This window comes from Pan paniscus, chromosome 23, assembly GCF_029289425.2.
Source record: "Pan paniscus chromosome 23, NHGRI_mPanPan1-v2.0_pri, whole genome shotgun sequence".
Taxonomy (NCBI): domain Eukaryota; kingdom Metazoa; phylum Chordata; class Mammalia; order Primates; family Hominidae; genus Pan; species Pan paniscus.
In genome coordinates, this window is record NC_085927.1 from 56,022,312 (window position 1) to 56,041,174 (window position 18,863).

The 18,863-nt window shown below is 45.7% G+C and overlaps 1 protein-coding gene across 6 annotated transcripts in view; it reads left to right on the forward strand.

Annotated features, from left to right (window-relative positions):
- The window catches only part of PPARA (peroxisome proliferator activated receptor alpha), a 91,623-nt gene that overhangs the window by 41,137 nt on the left and 31,623 nt on the right, over window positions 1-18,863 (forward strand). For 3 of the 6 annotated variants that reach the window (XM_034951723.3, XM_008964792.5, XM_063603152.1), the window contains exon 3: window positions 5,198-5,447. In XM_034951723.3, coding sequence (XP_034807614.1) covers window positions 5,240-5,447 — 208 coding nt within the window. In that variant the 5' untranslated portion in view covers window positions 5,198-5,239. Of the gene's footprint in view, window positions 1-368; window positions 5,448-18,863 lie in introns of those variants that run through there. The other 3 variants (XM_034951724.3, XM_024927111.4, XM_063603151.1) reach the window with 2 other exon arrangements.

Below are 18,863 nucleotides of genomic sequence, written 5' to 3' on the forward strand. Positions count from 1 at the left end.
TGATCTCGGCTCACTGCAACCTCCACCTCCTGGGTTCAAGCGATCCTCCTGCCTCAGCCTCCCAAATAGCTGGGATTATAGGCACGTGCCACCACACCTGGCTAATGTTTGTATTTTTAGTAGGGACCGGGTTTCACCAGGTTGAACAGGCTGGTCTCAAACTCCTGACCTCAAGTGATCCACTCGCCTTGGCCTCCCAAATGCTCAGATTACAGGCATGAGCCACCGCACCTGGCCACTGTTTGATAGCATAATAGGGCGACTATAGTCAATAATAACTTAATGGTATATTTTTAAATAACTTAAAGAGTATAATTGTATTGTTGTAACTGAAAGGATCAATGCTTGAGGGCACAGCTACCCCATTCCCCATGACGTGTTTAGTTCACATTACATGCCTATATCAAAGCATCTCATGTGCCCCATAAATATATACACCGAGTATATACCACAAATATTTTAAATAATTTTTAAAATAAAAAAATAAATTGTAAGAGAAAGAAAATTATGAATTTAGAAATGTAAAAGGTCTCAGGTAAGGAAGGAATGAGAGGATCATGCAGAACCTTCCATCATTGCTGGGACTGGAACAGAAGCCCTACCTTTTCCCAACACCCTATCCACCTGTCCCTCACCTCTCAGCTTTTGTGAGACTCTGTCTGTGCTATGAAACTGAAGATCTAATTCAGTGCTGTTTGCATTGTCTTGCCTCCTGGACCAGAGTTTGCAGTTGTTGAGAAAAGGGATGGTTGGTTATGTCTTGATCCCCCCCAGAGCATTTGGGGCATAGGACACGGGAACTGGCCAGCCTGGTTCACTCTTCTCGATTAGCTGGACAGCGGCATGTCATGTGGGTAATAGGAAGGGGTGGGGACTTCCCCGGGATATTCTGCTCCTGATCAGAAGCTCCAGTGATGTGGGGGGAGCCCCAGCACCAGAACATGCTGGGAGGGCGTGCAGGGTGGGGCAGGTGCCCGTTTCGCCTCTGCTGTCTATCTGGGGGATGCATCCAAAGGCAACTGTTCCTTATCTGCTCCTGTTGGGAGCAAGGAAGGGCCAATTTGTTCAATGATCCGTGTACAGCCAGTCCCTCTGGCCAGAGTTCAAGACAGTATTGCCTCACTCTATATAGAGATTGTATCTTGGTTAGCTCTTCATTCATAGCAAGACCAATGTTTCTGTAAATTAATCCTGGGTATTGTTTAAAAGCAACTAAAAATGATGAAATTGTAAAACTTTGAAACTCCCTGAATGTAACGACAAGCAAACTAACATTGTTATATTGGTCGATGCTCCTGGCCAGAAGAGAGAATATTAGCAGGGATAAAAGGCATAGGCCACATGCATTTTCCACCCCAGTGCTGAGAACACGATGGGCGAAAAAGGGAGGTGGCCACAGCCCATCCATCACACAGTCTCTGCCCATCTACTTGCTTTTTCCTTTTTTTTTTTTTTTTTTTTTGAGACAGAGTCTCACTTTGTCACCCAGCGGTGCAATCTCAGCTCATTGCAACTTCTACCTCCCAGGTTCAAGCGATTCTCCTGCCTCAGCCTCCCGAGTAGCTGGGATTACAGGCACCTGCCACCAAGCCCAGCTAATTTGTTTGTATTTTTAGTAGAGACGGGGTTTCACCATGTTGGCCAGGCTGGTTTTGAACTCCTGACCTTAAGTGATCCGCCCACCTCAGCCTCCCAAAGTGCTGGGATTACAGGTGCGAGCCACCACGCCTGGCCCCAGCTACCTGCTTTCTTTTTTTTTTTTTTTTTTTTTCTTTTTTTGAGACAAAGTCTTGCTCTTGTCCCCCAGGCTGGAGTGCAATTGCACGATCTCAGCTCACTGCAACCTCCGCCTCCTGGGTTCAAGCGATTCTCTTGCCTCAGTCTCCTGAGTAGCTGGGATTACAGGCGCCTACCACCACGCCGGGCTAATTTTTGTATTTTTAGTAGAGATGGGATTTCACCCTGTTGGCCAGGCTGGTTTCGAACTCCTGACCTTAAGTGATCTGCCCGCCTCAGCCTCCCAAAGTGCTGGGATTACAGGTGTGAGCCACCATGCCCGGCCCCGGCTACTTGCTTTCTATTGGGATGAACCTCATGGTTAATACAGTTAGTTAGTGACTGCAACTTTTGAACTTTTTGTTCATAGTGAAAAATATTTTAAGTAATGCTTACCCCATTATGTTTCTTGTCATTTGAAAAAAAATCTCCCTTCAGACAGAATGCAGAATAAAATACAATAGAAAATCTGTACAGAGTCACAGGCTGATTTATGCTAATAGGTTACAGAGAAAGAAAGTCTTCTAAACCCTATGAAAGGTTAACAGTTCTCTTTTATTTTTCCCTGTGTGCTATTTGATGATTTCCCTGTGAACTTTGATGATTTATTGCCAGAATTCCAAACATAATATGTGAATTTCACAAAAATGGATGAAATGTATCTATTTTTCATTGGTAGAGGAAGCCAAAACATCCCTTCCTCACCGCACTAAAAGCTGTTGTTTACATTAAGCAAACCTCAAATGTGAACATATTTTTACGCAAATGCATTTAATGGGTGAATATTTTCTTTGGGACGGTATTCTTCACTCTATCTGGAGAGTCTGGCGTTCCGTAATCACCATGTGATGACGGCTGCCCTGACAGTGGCTGGTAGCAGCACATACCCCCGAGCCTCTCCGTGATGTGAGCCGTGGGCATCATGTGACCATTTTCAGAAGGGAAGACAGTTCTGGAAGCTAAAGGTCACCTAGTCAGCCTCATTGGGTGATTGATGACTCAGCTGGGTTCAGGGAGGTGGACCCGAGGCAGAGCCTCTAGAAGGCAGCGGTGGGCAGGGCGGTTGAGGCAGGTGGCACCTGGGCAAAGGTGCAGATGTGGAATCCTGAAAGCAATTCTCAGCGCTGCTGCGTTTCCAGGAGGTAGAAGAACGGTGACAAGTGCACAGTCGGGTAGGGACAAATGTGGAAGGGCTGGGAACAGTGTGTTCAGGAGACTGGACTTCAATCTGGAGGTCTCGGGAAGTGGTTTAAGATGTTTCAGCGAGAGCATGATACAGACTAACCCAGGAAGAACCGCTGCTTTGTCACTTATACCCCTATGGAAATGCCGTTCGCTTTGCTAGTTGAAATAGCCTACCATTGTCTGGGACTCACCCGGTTAGATTTGTTTGGACTCCACAAAGTATTCTTGACCATACAATCATGGTCGAGGACCCCCTGCATGAGCCGCCTTCATGGCTACAGGGAGAGCACACCAAAGTGGATGTCACACCCAGCACACATGCCACCGGCTTGGCCCTGCGCCCTGTAGCCTGAGCCACACTGGCCGCCTGTTGTTCCTGGAATGTGCCAACATGTTTCAGTCCTGCAGCCTTTGCACTTGGTGTTCTCTTCGCTGGAACATTCTCCCCCAAGACATTTACACAGCTTGCCCCCTCATTCCCTGAGGTTATCTCCTGCCCCCTAATCAGTGAGGCCTTCCCTGGCCTCACCCTGGACACTCCACACGTGCATTCGTTTCGTTGTTCACCATCTGTGTCCCAGTTACAAGGGAGGCTCCCTGAGAGCAGGGATCTGATTTTTGTTTGTTGTTGTTGTTGCTGTTTTGAGGTGGAGTCTCGCTTTGTCGCCCAGGCTGGTGTGCAGTGGTGCGACCTCAGCTCACCGCAACCTCCGCCTCCCATGTTCAAGCGGTTCTCCTGCCTCAACCTCCTGAGTAGCTGGAATTACAGGTGCCTGCCACCATGCCCAGCTAATTTTTGTGTTTTTAGTAGAGACAGAGTTTCATCATGTTGGTCAAGCTGCCCTCCAGCTCCTGACCTCGTGATCTGCCCACCTGGGCCTCCCAAAGTGCTGGGATTACAGGCATGAGCCACTGCACCCGACCCGTTTTTTGTTTGGTTTTGGTTTTGGTTTTGGGTTTTTTTTGAGACACGGTCTCACTCTGTCGCCCCAGCTACAGTGTGGTGGCATGATCTTGGCTCACTGCAACCTCCACCTCCCAGGTTCAAGTGATTCTCCTGCCTCAGCCTCCTGAGTAGCTGGGATTACAGGCACATGCCACCACGCCCAGCTAATTTTTGTATTTTTAGTAGAGATGGGGTTTTGCCATGTTGGCCAGTCTGGTCTCAAACTCCTGACCTCAAGTGATCTGCCCGCCTCGGCCTCCCAAAGTGCTGGGATTACAGGTGTGAGCCACCGTGCCCGGCCCAGGGATCTGTTTTTGTCTCTGCTGTGTCCCCAGCACCTCAAACATATTGTATGGAGCTGCGACAGCTGCGCAGTCAGTGATGACTGAGTGATTCCTGGCCCCGTGGGCTATGGCTCCTTCAACAGTTTGTTGTTTAAAGGTTTTTCACTTTCTCAGCGTGCTGATCAAGAGAGAAGCCTAGAGGAGAGGCTCAGCAGTGTTCCTGGTTAGATGATGAATTCAGGCGTATCTTGGATGGTAAATGACGTTGCATTTAAAACCAAGCAAGTGGCCAGGCGCAGTGGCTCACACCTGTAATCAAAGCACTTTAGAAGGCCGAGGTGGGCGGATCACCTGAAGTCAGGAGTTCGAGACCAGCCTCCCAGCATGGTAAAAACCCGTCTCTACTAATAATACAAAAAAACTAGCTGGGCTTGGTGGCGGGCACCTGTAATCCCAACCACTCAGAAGGCTGAGGCAGGAGAATTGCTTGAACCCGGGAGGTGGAGGTTGCAGTGAGCTGAGATCACACCACTGTACTCCAGCCTGGGTGACAAGAGCAAGACTCTATCTCAAAAATAAAAAAAATTTAAAATTAAAATTTAAAATTAAAACAGCCGGACGCAGTGGCTCACGCCTGTAATCGCAGCACTTTGCAGAGCCAAGGCGAGCGGAATACGAGGTCAGGAGATCGAGACCATCCTGGCTAGCACAGTGAAACCCGTCTCTACTAAAAAGAAAAATACAAAAAATTAGCCAGGCATGGTGGCGGGCGCCTGTAGTCCCAGCTACTCAGGAGGCTGAGGCAGAAGAATGGTGTGAACCTGGGAGGCGGAGCTTGCAGTGAGCCGAGATCGTGCCCCTGCACCCCAGCCTGGGCAACAGACTGAGACTCTGTCTCAAAAAAAAAAAAAAAAAAAAGAATAAATAAATAAATAATAAAAAATAAAAACAAACAAGTGAACGTTGTTATACATCAGTCTTACCAATTGTTCCTCTTTCCTCCCAGTAGCTTGGAGCTCGGCGGCACAACCAGCACCATCCAGTCGCGATGGTGGACACGGAAAGCCCACTCTGCCCCCTCTCCCCACTCGAGGCTGGCGATCTAGAGAGCCCGTTATCTGAAGAGTTCCTGCAAGAAATGGGAAACATCCAAGAGATTTCGCAATCCATCGGCGAGGATAGTTCTGGAAGCTTTGGCTTTACGGAATACCAGTATTTAGGAAGCTGTCCTGGCTCAGATGGCTCGGTCATCACGGGTAAGTGTGCTGTTTCCTAGAAAGTTTTATTTAGAAATGTTTCTTCCTCCAAGAAAACTGTTCTCTTTTTTTTTGAGACAGAGTCTCGCTCTGTCGCCCAGGCTGGAGTGCAATGGCTCGATCTCGGCTCACTGCAAGCTCCGCCTCCTGGGTTCACACCATTCTCCTGCCTCAGCCTCCCGAGTAGCTGGGACTACAGGTGCCCGCCACCACGCCCAGCTAATTTTTGTATTTTTAATAGAGACGGGGTTTCACTGTGTTAGCAAGGATGGTCTCGATCTCCTGACCTCATGATCTGCCCGCCTCGGCCTCCTAAAGTGCTGGGATTACAGGCGTGAGCCACCACGCCCGGCCGAAAACTGTTCTCTTTAGCTGGAAAAGAAGTCACACTTTTTTGCAAAGAAAGCTTCAGACGTGGTAAAGCATGACCTCCAGTGCCCCTGGGCCCTGGAAGGCGCGTGTCACGGCTCACGGTGCCCCCTCTTGTGAAAGCCATGCACACATCAAACAGTGCTTGAGATTCAGTCATGGGGAGCAGCTAAAGTACACAGACCCTAACCCCAGCAAGCCCGCGGGGGACAGCTAGACATTTTTAAGAGGAGACATGTGCAAGGGTCTGCATAGAGGTACTGTTGGTAAGAGGGAAGGATGGGAAACAAGCTGTACATGCGTCAAACGGAAACAGATAAATTGGGATGCATTTATACAGTGGTATATACTTCATAGCAATTTAAAAGAACAGACTAGGACGGGCGCGGTGGCTTACGCCTATAATCCCAGCACTTTGGAAGGCCGAGGCAGGTGAATCACTTGAGGTCAGGAGCTCAAGACCAGCCTGACCAACATGGTGAGGCCCCATCTATACAAAAAAAATTTTAAATTAAAAAAAAATTAGCTAGGCATGGTGGTGCATGCATGTGGTCCTAGCTACTCAGGATGCTGAGGGAGGAGGACCACTTGAGCCCAGGAGCTCGAGGCTGCCATGAGCTATGACTGCCACTGCACTCCAGCCTGGGTGACAGTGAGACCCTGTCTTTTAAAAAAAAAATTTTTTTAAGCAACATTGAATGAAAATAAACAAGCTTAATGAATATTTTTATGATCCAATTAATGTAAAATCTTTTATTTTTTATTTTTTGAGACAGAGTTTTGCTCTTGTTGCCCAGGCTGGAGTGCAGTGGTACGATCTCAGCCCACTACAACATCCATCTTCCGAGTTCAAGCAGTTCTGCCTCAGCCTCCCTAGTAGCTAGGATTACAGGCGCCCGTCACCATGCCAGGCTAATTTTTGTATTTTTAGTAGAGATGGGGTTTCACCGTGTTGGCCAGGCTGGTCTCAAACTCCTGACGTCAGGTGGTCCGCCTGCCTCAGCCTCCCAAAGTGCAGGGATCACAGGCATGAGCCACTGCACCCGGCCCAATTAAAATCTTTAACACTAAACAATCTAGTACATCACTGGTGGAAACAGACATACACCTATTGCAAAGGGCATCTCAGCTTTAAGGACTCAGTCACCTCCTGAGCAAGATGGAGGGAGAACTGGGGAGGAGTCCCATGGGGACTGTAATTCTCTCTAGGTTGTATATTTTTAAAAGACTTCAGCAGTGTGATAAACCTGGGTGGTGTGTTCATGGGTATTACAGTCATGTTGCTTAATGACAGGGACAGGTTGTGAGAAATGCATCCTTAGGTGATTTCATCATTGTGTGAAAGTCATAGAGTACGCTTAAACCCAGATGGTACAGCCTGCTGCACACCGAGGCTCTGCGGTGCAGCCTGTTGCTCCCAGGCACGCACCTGTACAGCGTGTTACTGTACTGAACGGCGTAGGCCCCTGTGACACAATGGTAAGTATTTGTGCGTCTAAACATACCAAAACATATAGTAGAAAAGGTTACAGCAAAAATACAGTATTATCATCTTATGAGACCATGATACCACAGTTGAACTTATGGTCTATTGTTGACCAAAATGTCACTGTGCAGTGTGTGACTATACAGAAATAAGCTCAGAGAAATTAAGTAACTTGGCTGGGCGCGGTGGCTTATGCCCGTAATCCCAACACTTTGGGAGGCTGAGGCAGGCGGATCACCCGAGGTCAGGAGTTCAAGACCAGTCTGGCCAACATGGCGAAACCCCATCTCTACTAAAGAATACAAAACATTAGCTGGGAGTGGTGGCAGGTGCCTGTAATCCCAGCTACTCTACTCAGGAGGCTGAGGCAGGGAGAATTGCTTGAACCCAGGAGGCAGAGGTTGCAGTGAGCAGAGATCATGCCACTGTACTCTAGCTTGGGCGACAGGGTGAAACTCCATCTCAAAAAAAAGTTGGGGCGTGGTGGCTCATGCCTGTAATCCCAGCACTTTGGGAGGCTGAGGCGGGCGGATCACTTGAGGTCAGGAGTTAAAGACCAGCCTGGTCAACATGGTGAAACCGCATCTCTACTGAAAATACAAAAATTAGCCAAGCATGGTGGTGCACACCTGTAATGCCTGGGCAACAGAGCAAGATTCCGTCTCAAAAAAAAAAAAAAAAAAAAAAAGTAAGTCACCTGCCACGGTTCATACAGCCAGAAAGACACAGAGCCGGGCCTGGACCCCGCCTCTCAGCTGGCTCTAGAGGGCTATTCTCTGCATGCTGGCATGATCGCGCCTTGTAAAAGGTGGCAGTGTTCTCAGCTTAGTCAATCAGGAATTGCAAGAGACAAGTGAGCCCCTGAGGACTCTGGGGGGCCTTTGTGACCGAGCAGCTTTGGGAGTGACCCTGACAGACCTTTACAGGTGGTGCAAGTTTTGACTCCCTTTCTCCTGGCGCGTTAAGCAGAGGATAAGCGCTGTGGAGAGAGTGAAGGTGTAGGGAGATGATGGCCCCCAGAGCAGTGGGGAAGGGGACAGGGAGGCTGGAGGAGAGCAAGGAAAAGGCTCCATGTCAGGTGGCGCCTTGAGTGGCCTGGGTAGGTTGTCTTGCAGTGAACCCGGGTTAATGGCCTTGACAATGACCGCATTGCTTCCTGAGCACTGCAGGCTGCCCACACACCTCACACCTCGGCTTGCCTAAGCCCAGAGCAGCCTTGTGAGGTCGTTGTTATGTTTATTTAAGGAAGGAGGAAAGGAGGCAGGTCCCAGGACATCCTGACGTGCTGGAGATCACCAGCCCAGAACCCAGCTCTTAACCCCACAACGTGGGACCTTTCTTCACCCATCACAGACACACCCCATGCTGGTTCACCGTTTTCCTATAATGACTATTTGTGCTATTTATCAGAAAAATCTTTTCCTTATGGATTTGAAAAGATTTATCTTGCTTTTGTTTTTCTTTTTTGCCTTTCTTTTTTAAGGCAGGCAGGCTCCCCCAGCCCCACCCCCAGGGTGAAAAATATAGTTCATTGTCTAGTAAAAGAGTTCAGAGATACACTTTTTTCTTTGGGTAAGATATACTCTAGAGCTTGTTCTGAAATATGGAATTTGTGTGAGCTGCGGGAGTGGGTGGGTGTGTGGCTCTAGCTCTGGAAAGTTCTTTCCTGGCAGTGGCCAGGAGGGCTGCCCAGCCCCCTCCTGCCTCCCCCAGCAGCTTAAACACAGGACCCCTTATTCTGTGCTCTCTCCTGACCCCTGGTCCTCATGCAGGAGGGAACCCTGCTCTTCTAGGGTCCTTTTCTAAAAGTAGTGTCTTTTAGGTCATTGTCAAGGACTATAATCTAAAATGTATTTTTAACTCATCTGGAAATTCTGACAGAGGTAAGGCTTAAGAATTTCCTGCATACTAGCCTTGTGGTCTATATAATCCATTAAAAGCCACATTTAACCCAATTCCACAGACTGAACTGTGCTTCCCATCTAAATAAAGAGCAGGCCGGGCACGGTGGTCACATGTGTAATCCCAGCACTTTGGGAGGTCGAGGCGGGTGGATCACCTGAGGTCAGGAGTTCGAGACCAACCTGGCCAACATGGTGGAACCTCATCTCTACTAAAAATACAAAAAAATTAGCTGGGCGTGGAGGCGTGCACCTCTTAAGCTTAAGGACATATTTCTTATGATCCAATTAACGTAAAATATTTTATTTTTTATTTATTTTTTGAGACAGAGTTTCACTCTTGCTGCCCAGGCTAGAGTGCAGTGGTGCGATCTCGGCCTGTAATCCCGGCTACTCAGGAGGCTGAGGCAGGACAGTTGCTTGAATCCAGGAGGCGGAGGTTGCAGTGAGCCAAGATCATACCACTGCACTCCAGCCTGGGCAACAGAGTGAGACTCCGTCTTTAAATAAATAAATAAATAGTGAGGGTTCAGGGGAGGAGAAAAAGGGTTCCAAATTTGTTTTGAACCAATTCCAAGGAACTTTACGGCAAAAAGAAAAAAAAGGGGAACTTACAAAAAGTGACCACACTGAAGCATCCTGGTCACCCATCCCTGGTTTTGACCACCAGCCTTTAAAGTAGCAAGTGGGTGATAACCCATTTCTTATTTCCCCCTCAGCATTTCCTCACTGTTATTCATACATGTGGTCATTTGTACTCCTCTCACAATTCTTAAAACCTCTTTCCTCCCTTCCAGGTTTTACTGAACTGTTACTGCGAAGTCTGAGAGATGAGGTCATTTAAGATTATTTCTTATTTGTAAATTAGATCGTTCATATTTGTACCTAATCTGATCTTTTGGGTAATATTCCTAGTTATGTAGACTGGTCTCTCAGAAGAGCCGGATATTAAATGCTCTACTTTAAACTTTACACCCAGGAGACCGGATGGGTGAGGCTGGTTCACTCGGCCAACGTACCATTTTATCCCTGCTTTTTCTTCCTGGCTTTATTGCCGTAATTGACATACAATAAACTGCATGTATTTACAGGTACAATCTGTTGGGTGTACACACACACGCATCTGTGAAACCATCATCACACTCAAAATAGTGATGTAGAAATTTTGCTCCTTAGTTCAACTAAATCTGGGTTCTTGTGTCATGACCAGGAAAAATTAGGCACGTGGACACATTGAAGGGTGAGGAGAGCAGTATTGGGCGAAAAGGAAAAAAGAAAAAAACTCTCAGCAAAGCTAGAGGGGATCCTGCCAATGGGTTCCCAGCTCACAGACTGATTAGCAGGCCACCACACATGAGCTGGAGGCCAGGCTCCTCCCACTGCGCAAGGTGAGAACTTCCCGTGGCTCCACCCCATTCTCCCAATGCCCAGGTGGGTCCCCGTCCCTTGCGGGCCTGTCCAGACAAGGAGACCCCGGGCAGGTTCCCTCATCTACACAAAAGCATCTGAGGTAAACACTTGTGGGGCAGGTTGCAGATTCTCTGGGGACGCCCCCCTTATCTGCCTCCTGCATCTATCAGTAGTGCCTCTGTCTGTCACCCCTAAAGTTTACTTGTGCTGTTTCTAATTCCTCTTTCCCCAGCCCCGTGCCTCCCTGCCTCCCTCCCCCAGTAAACCATGGATCCACTTTCTATCATTCTAGGTTGCTTTATGTTTCCTAGAATTTTATATAAATGGAATCATACAGCACGTACTCTTTCTAGGCTGGCTTCTTTCACTCTGCAGAATGGCTGTGAGACTCATCTGCATTGCAGCAAGCATCAGTAGTTCATTCTTCATCCATCATGTGGACATAGCACAGTTTGCTGATTCACGCACCTGTTGATGAGCATTTAGGTTGTTTCTAGCTTGTGGCTATTACAAATAAATCTGCTATGAACATTCATGTACAAGTCTCTGTACAACCCTCTGCTTTCATTTCTTTTGAATAAATACCTAGGAGTATGATGGCTGGAACAGATGGCAGGTGTTTGTGTAACTTTTTAAGAAACTGCCAAAATCTTTTCCAACATTTCGGAAAAATCTTAGAAAATGCTATACTATTTTATATTCCCACTGGCAGTATATGGGGGAGTTCCAGTTCCTCCATACCCTCATCAACATGAGACATGATCAGTCTTTTTAATTTTAACCATGTCAGTAGGTGTGTGAAGGTCTCTCACTGTGGTGGTTTTTATTTGCACTTCCCTGGTGATGTTGAGCATCTTTTCGTATGCTTATTTGCCATATATCTTCTTTGGTGACATTTCTGTTCAAAGCTTTTGCTCATTTTTTAATTGAGTTGCTTTTCTACTATTCACTATTGAACACTATTTATATATTTTGAATACAAATACTTTATCAGACGTGTGATCTACAAATATTTTCCCCAGTGTGTGGTTTGTCTTTCTTTTCTTTCTACTGATAGTATCTTAAAAAAAAAAAAAAAAAGATTGTTTTGTTTGTTTTTTTTTTTTTTTTGAGATAGGGTCTCAATCTATTGCCCAGGCTAGAGTGCAGTGGTGCGATCATGGCTTACTGCAGCCTTGAACTCTTGGGCTCAGGAAACCCTCCGACCTCAGCCTCCCAAGTAGCTGGGACCACAGGTGTGTACCACCATGCTTGGCTAATTTTTTTTTTTTAGATACAGAGACTCATTATGTTGCCAGGGGTGGTCTTGAACTCCTGGACTCAAGCGACCCTCCCACCTCGGCCTCCCAAAGTGCTGGGATTACAGGTGTGAGCCCTCATGCCCGACCAGTTCTTAATTTTGATGAAGTCCAATTTATCAATGTCCTTTTTTTATGGATACTTCATTTATTTATTTATTTGAGAGAGGGTCTCACCCTGAGCCCGGGCTGGAGTTCAGTGGCATGATCTCAGCTCACTGCAGCCTCAACCTCCCAGGCCCAGGTAATCCTCCTACTTCAGCCTCCCAAGTAGCTGAGACTACAGGTACCCGCCACCATGCCCGGGTAAGTTTTTTGTATTTTTTTGTAGAGACGGGGTTTCGCCATGTTGCCCAGGTTGGTCTCAAACTGCTGGGCTCAAGTGATCTGCCCATCTCAGCCTCCCAAAGTGTTGGGATTACAGGCATGAGCCACCATGCCCAGCCATATATATATATATATATATATATATATATATTTTTTTTTTTTTTTTTTTTTTTTTGAGACAGAGTCTCACTCTGTTGCCCAGGCTGGAGTGCAGTGGTGCAATCTTAGCTCACTGCAACCTCCTTCTCTGAGGTTCAAGTAATTCTCATGCCTCAGCCTCTTTAGTAGCTGGGATTACAGACATGTGCTACCAGGCCCGGCTAATTACCAGCCTTATATTTTTGAACTCTGTTTAAAACATTTAGGTGCATAAACATTCAGGCTTGTTATATTCTGTTGATGAACTGAACCTTTTATTATTATGAAATTGCTGTTGTAATCCGTGGTAAAATTATTTGTTCGGAACACTACTTTGTCTGTTATTGATGTAGCCACTGCAGCTTTCTTTTGATTGGTGTTAACATGGTATATCTTTTCCCATTCTTTTTCTTTTAACTGGTTTGTGTCTTTATATTATGGTTTGATTTAAATCTATTATCTCACAATTTGTTCTCTTTGGTACATCTTTGTTTTGTTCCCTTTTACTCTTTTTATGCCTTCTGTTGAATTAATTGAGTCTTTTTTGTTTTGTTTCATTTAATTTTGTTTTTTGAGACGGAGTCTCTCTCTGTCTCCAGGCTGGAGTGCAATGGCGCTATCTCGGCTCACTGCAACCTCCGCCTCCTGGGTTCAAGCAATTCTCCTGCCTCATCCTCCTGAGTAGCTAGGATCACAGGCATGCACCACCACGCCCGGCTAATTTTTGTGTGTGTGTGTATTTTTACTAGAGACGGGGTTTCACCATGTTGGTCAGGCTGGTCTCAAACTCGTGACCTTGTGATCTGCCTGCCTTGGCCTCCCAAAATGCTGGGATTATAGGCGTGAGCCACCGCACCCAGCCTAATTGAGTCATTTTTAAGATTCCACTTTATCTCCTTTGTTGGCTTATTATTTATAACACCTTCTGGTGTTATTTTAGTAGTTGCTTTAGGGTTTATAGTGTATCTCTCTAACGTCTCCCAGTCTACCTTCCAGTGGTATCATTCTATCTTACAGATATTATAAGAACTTTATGACAGTATACTTTCATTTTTCCCTTCATGCATTTGTGGTAATGTTTCACATAATTTTATTTATTTACCTACATTATAAATATTACAATATGTTATTGTTTTACATAGACAGCCGGTTATCTTTTTAAGATAGTAGTAAGAAAAGTTTTTTACATTTACCCACATAATTACCTTTTCTAGTGCTATATACCTTTGTATAAATCCAGATTTCCATCTGCTATCATTTTCCTCCTGCCTGAAAGACTTCCTGTGATATTACCTGTAATATGGCTCTACTGGTAATGAATTACTAGCTTTTGTATGTCTGAAAAAGTCTTCATATAACCTTCATTCTAGAAAGCATGTGATTCAAAGGGCTGGGCACAGCGGTTCACGCCTGTAATCCCAGCACTTTGGGAGGCCGAGGCGGGTGGATCACCTGAGGTCAGGAGTTCAAGACCAGCCTGACCAATAAGGTGAAACCCTGTCTCTACTGAAAATACAAAAATTAGCTTGGCATGGTGGCTCATGCCTATAGTCCCTGCTACTTGGGAGGCTGAGACAGGAGAATTGCTTGAACCCAGGAGGCAGAGGTTGCAGTGAGCCAAGATCATGCCACTGCACACCAGCCTGGGTGACAGAGCAAGACTCCATCCCCCTGCAAAAAAAAAGAAAAAGAAAAAGAAAAAAGTATGTGATTCTACATTGGCAATTTTTTTTTTTTTTTTTTTTGAGACAGAGTCTCGCTCTATCACCCAGGCTGGAGGGCAGTGGCGCCATCTTGGCTCACTGCACGCTCCGCCTCCCAGGTTCACGCCATTCTCCTGCCCCAGCCTCCCAAGTAGCTGAGACTACAGGCACCCACCACCACACCCGGCTAATTTTTTTGTATTTTTTAGTAGAGACGGGGTTTCACCATGTTAGCCAGGATGGTCTCAATCTCCTGACCTCATGATCCGCCCACCTCGGCCTCCCAAAGTGCTGGGATTACAGGCATGAGCCACCGAGCCTGGCCACTTGTTTTCTTTAAATGCTTTTAAGATGTTCCTACTATCTTCTTGTTTTTAATTATTATTATTATTATTATTTTTAGAGACAGGGTCTTGCGCTGATGCTGAGGCTGGAGTGTGCTAGTGCCATCGTAGCTCACTGCAGTCTCAAACACCTGGTCTCAAGCAATCGTCCTGCCTCAGCCTCCTGAGGAACTAGGACTAGAGGTATATACCACCATGCCCAGCCAGTTTTAAAAATTTTCTGTAGAGGTGGAGACTCGCTATGTTGACCAGGCTCCTCTCGAACTCCTGGCCTCAAGCAATCCTCCTACCTCTGCCTCCCGAAGTGTTGGGATTACAGGGATTACAAGTGTGAGCCACTGTGCCAGTCCCCACTGTCTTCTGGCTTGCATCGTTTCTAAAAGAAACTTGATGTCATCCTTATTTTTGTTTCTCTACATGTTATATGTCCTCTTTATCTGGTTGCTTTAACTTTATTTATTAATTTTAGTGTAATTTTTAATCAACAAATAATAATTGTATTTTTATGGGGCACAATGTGATGTTTTGGTCTATGTTTACATTGTGGAATGTGTAAATCAAGCTAGTGAACATATCCACCACCTCACACACTTACCATTTTTTGTGTGTGGTGAGAACATGTAAAGGCTGCTCCTTGAGGCCAGGCCCAATCCCAGCAATCTGGGAGGCCGAGGCGAGTGGATCACTTGAGGTCAGGAGTTCAAGACTAGCCTGGCCAACATGGTGAAACCCCATCCCTACTAAAAACACAAAAATCAGCCAGGCGCGGTGGTACACGCCTATAGTCCTAGCTACTTGGGAGGCTGAGGCAGGAGAATCACTTAAACCCAAGAGGCAGAGGCTGCAGTGAGCCAAGATCATGCTACTGCACTCCAGCCTGGGCAACAGAGCAAGACTCCATCTCAAAAAAAAAAAAAAAGTCTATTCCTTGAGCAATTTTGAAATACACAATACATCATTGTTAATTATGGTCACCATAGTGGGTAGTAGATCACTAAATCTTATTCTTCCTGTCTAACTAAAACTTTTTTCCTTTTAACCAACTTCTCCCCATTCCCTCCCTCAACCTCAGCCCCTGATAACCACCATTCCACTCTCTACTGCTATGAGTTTGACCTTTTTAGATTTCACATATGAGATCACATGGTATTTGTCTTTCTGTGCCTGGCTTCTTTTACTTAGCATAATACCTTCCAGATTTACCCATGTTGTTGCAAATGGAATTTCCTTCTTTTGTAAGGCTGAATAGTGTTCGTGTGTGTGTGTGTGTGTGCGCTTGTGTGTGTGTGTATCACATTTTCTTTATCTCTTCATTCATTAATGATCATTTAGGATGATTCCACATCAGGCTACTGTGTATAGTGCCGCAGTAAACATGGAAGTGTAGACATCTCTTCAGCATGCTGCTTCCAATCTCTTTGGATATAAACCCAGAAGTGGGATTGCTGGATCATATGTAGTGCTATTTTTGTTTTTTTGAGAAACCTCCATACTTATTTTCCATAATGCTATTCTAATTCACAATACTACCGACAGTGGACATGGGTTCTTTTTTCTCTACATGCTTGCCAACCACTTGTTATCTTTTATCTTTTTATATATCTGGCTGCTTCTAAATTTTTTTCCTTCTTACCAATTCTGAACCATTTGATGGTTTCTTCCTTTATGCTTCTTGTGCTTGAGGTTCATTGGGCATCTGGGATCAGTGCACTTATTGTTTTCATCAAATTCAGAAGGTTAGTCCATTATTTCTTCAAACTTTTTTGTCCTTCTCTGTCTACCTTTGAGAGCTCCAATTATACATACATTAGGCCACTTGAAGTTGTCATACAGTTCACTAATGCTAAGTTCTTTTTTAAAGTCTTGTTTCTGTGTTTCATTTTGGACACTTTCTATTGCTACATCTTCAAATTTACTAATTTTTTCTTCTGCAATATCTAATCTGCTCCTAATCCTATCCAGTGTATTTTCCATATTAGATATTGTAGTTTTCATAACTAGAAGCATGATTTGGTTCTGTTTTCACCCATGTATCTATATAACATGTCCAGTCTTTCACTCAGCTTCTTAAACATTTAGAATATGGTCAGAATAACTTTTTTTGCTGTTTTATTTTAGAGACAGGGTCTCACTTTGTTACTCAGGCTGGAGCGCAGTGGCATGATCATAGCTCACTGCAGCCCCAACCTCCTCGTCTCAAGGAATCCTCCCACCTCAGCCTCCTATGTAGCTGGGACCACAGGTACACACCACCACACCTGGCTAATTTTTAAATTTTTTGAAGAGACGGGTCTCACTTTGTTGCCCAGACTGGTCTCAAACTCCTGGGTTCAAACAATCCTCCGGCCTTGGCCTCCCAACGTGTTGGGATTACAGGCATGAGCCACTGTACCCAGCCCAGAATAACTTTTTAAAAATGTCTTGAGGCCGAGGTTGGGAAATAATCTGAGGTCGGGAGTTCGAGACCAGCCTGACCAACATGGAGAAACCCCGTCTCTACAAAAAATACAAAATTAGCCAGGCACAGTGGCACATGCCTGTAATCCCAGCTACTTGGGAGGCTGAGGCAGGAGAATTGCTTGAACCCGGGAGGCAGAGGTTGTGGTGAGCCGAGATCACACCATTGCACTCCAGCCTGGGCAACAAGAGCGAAACTCCATCTCAAAAAAAAAAAAAAAAAAACCTCTTAGCCACAATTTCTATCATCTGTGTCACTTCTGAGTCCCTTTCTATTCAGTTATTTTTCTCCTTGTCATGGGTCATATTTTTCTGATTCTTCCTGTGTCCCGTAATTTTCTTTTCTTTTTTTTTTTTTTTGGAGATGGAGTCTTACTCTCTCACCCAGGCTGGAGTGCGATGGCACAATCTCGGCTCACTGCAACCTCCACCTCCTGGGTTCAAGTGATTCTCCTGCCTCAGCCTCCCAGGTAGCTGGGATTACAGGCGCTCACCACCATGCCCAGATAATTTTTTGTATTTTTAGCAGAGACGGGGTTTCACCATGATGGCCAAGCTGGTTTTGAACTCTTGACCTCAAGTGATCCGCCCACCTCGGCCTCCCAAAGTGCTAGGATTACAGGCATGAGCCACCGTGCCTGGCCAATTGTTTTCATTGGATGTCATATGTTGGGAACTTTATTGGGTGATGGATATTTTTGATTTCCTATAAATATTCTTGAACTTTGTTCTGGGATGCAATTAAGTTACTTGGAAAATCTTTTATCCTTTCAGGTCCTGTTTTTCAGCTTCATTAGATGGGACTATCACAGTGTTTGTTTTAGAGATAACTTTGCCCCACTGCTGAGGCAAAACCACTTTGAGCTCTTCACCTGATGCCCCATGACTTTAGTGATCTTCCACTGTGGGAGGCGAGAGCAGGACTATATCCAGCTCCATGTGGGCCCCAGGCAGCGTTCACTATCATCATTTCAGGTTGCTACTGAAGTATCCCTTTTTCAGGCTCTCAGTTGGCAGAGCAAATACATATATGTATACATACTAACCTATGTCTATACAGGAATCTATCGGTATTTCTGTCTGTGGCCATCTGTATCTGTATGAAGCCAAACATGAGTGTGTGCTGATGTCTCCAGCCCTCATCTGTTACCAGATGGATCGTTCTAGCCTCCTCCACTTGCCTACCTGTCAACTTCACCATTCCTTGAATTCATTGTTCATTTTCAGTATACCTGTACAGTGGCATCAGAATTGTTAACCCACACCCTGTGGGGAAAAAACTGCATCAGCTAGAGCACAGTGTTTACGGCCAGATCCTTTTGCCTTTAGTCTTACAGATTCCAATCATTCCAAATTATTTGGTGCAGCGCCTTTCCGCACCTGCGCCCACTTTTTTCCCTGAGATTGTTTCCTACATTCGTAGCACAGTTAGATTGTTTTGTTACATTCTGCATTTCACCCTGGGATCCTCCAACCTCCTAAGTTATTTTTGTTTTATTTGCACACGTTAGGTTCAATCTGAACTATAAAGTTCTGTGGGTTTTCACAAATGCATAGTGTCATGTATCCACCACTACATTTTCCTTCTCTCTCTTTCTTGCTTTCTCGCCTTCTTGTCTCGCTCTGTCACCCAGGCTGGAGTGCAGTGGCGCAATCTCGGCTCACTAAAACCTCCATCTCCTGGGTTCAAGCCATTCTGCTGCCTCAGCTTCCCGAGTAGCTGGGACTACAGGCACGCACCACCACCCCTGGCTAATTTTTTGTATTTTTACAAAATACAAAAGACGACGTTTCACTATGTGGGCCAGGCTGGTCTCGAACTCCTGACCTCGTGATCCACCTACCTCGGCCTCCCAAAGTGTTGGGATTACAGGCGTGAGCCACCACACCCGGTCTCTCTCCTTCCTTTCCTTTCCTTTCCTTTTCTTTCTTTCTCTTTCCCTCTCCTCTCCTCTCCTCTTCTCTCCTCTCCTCTCCTTTGAT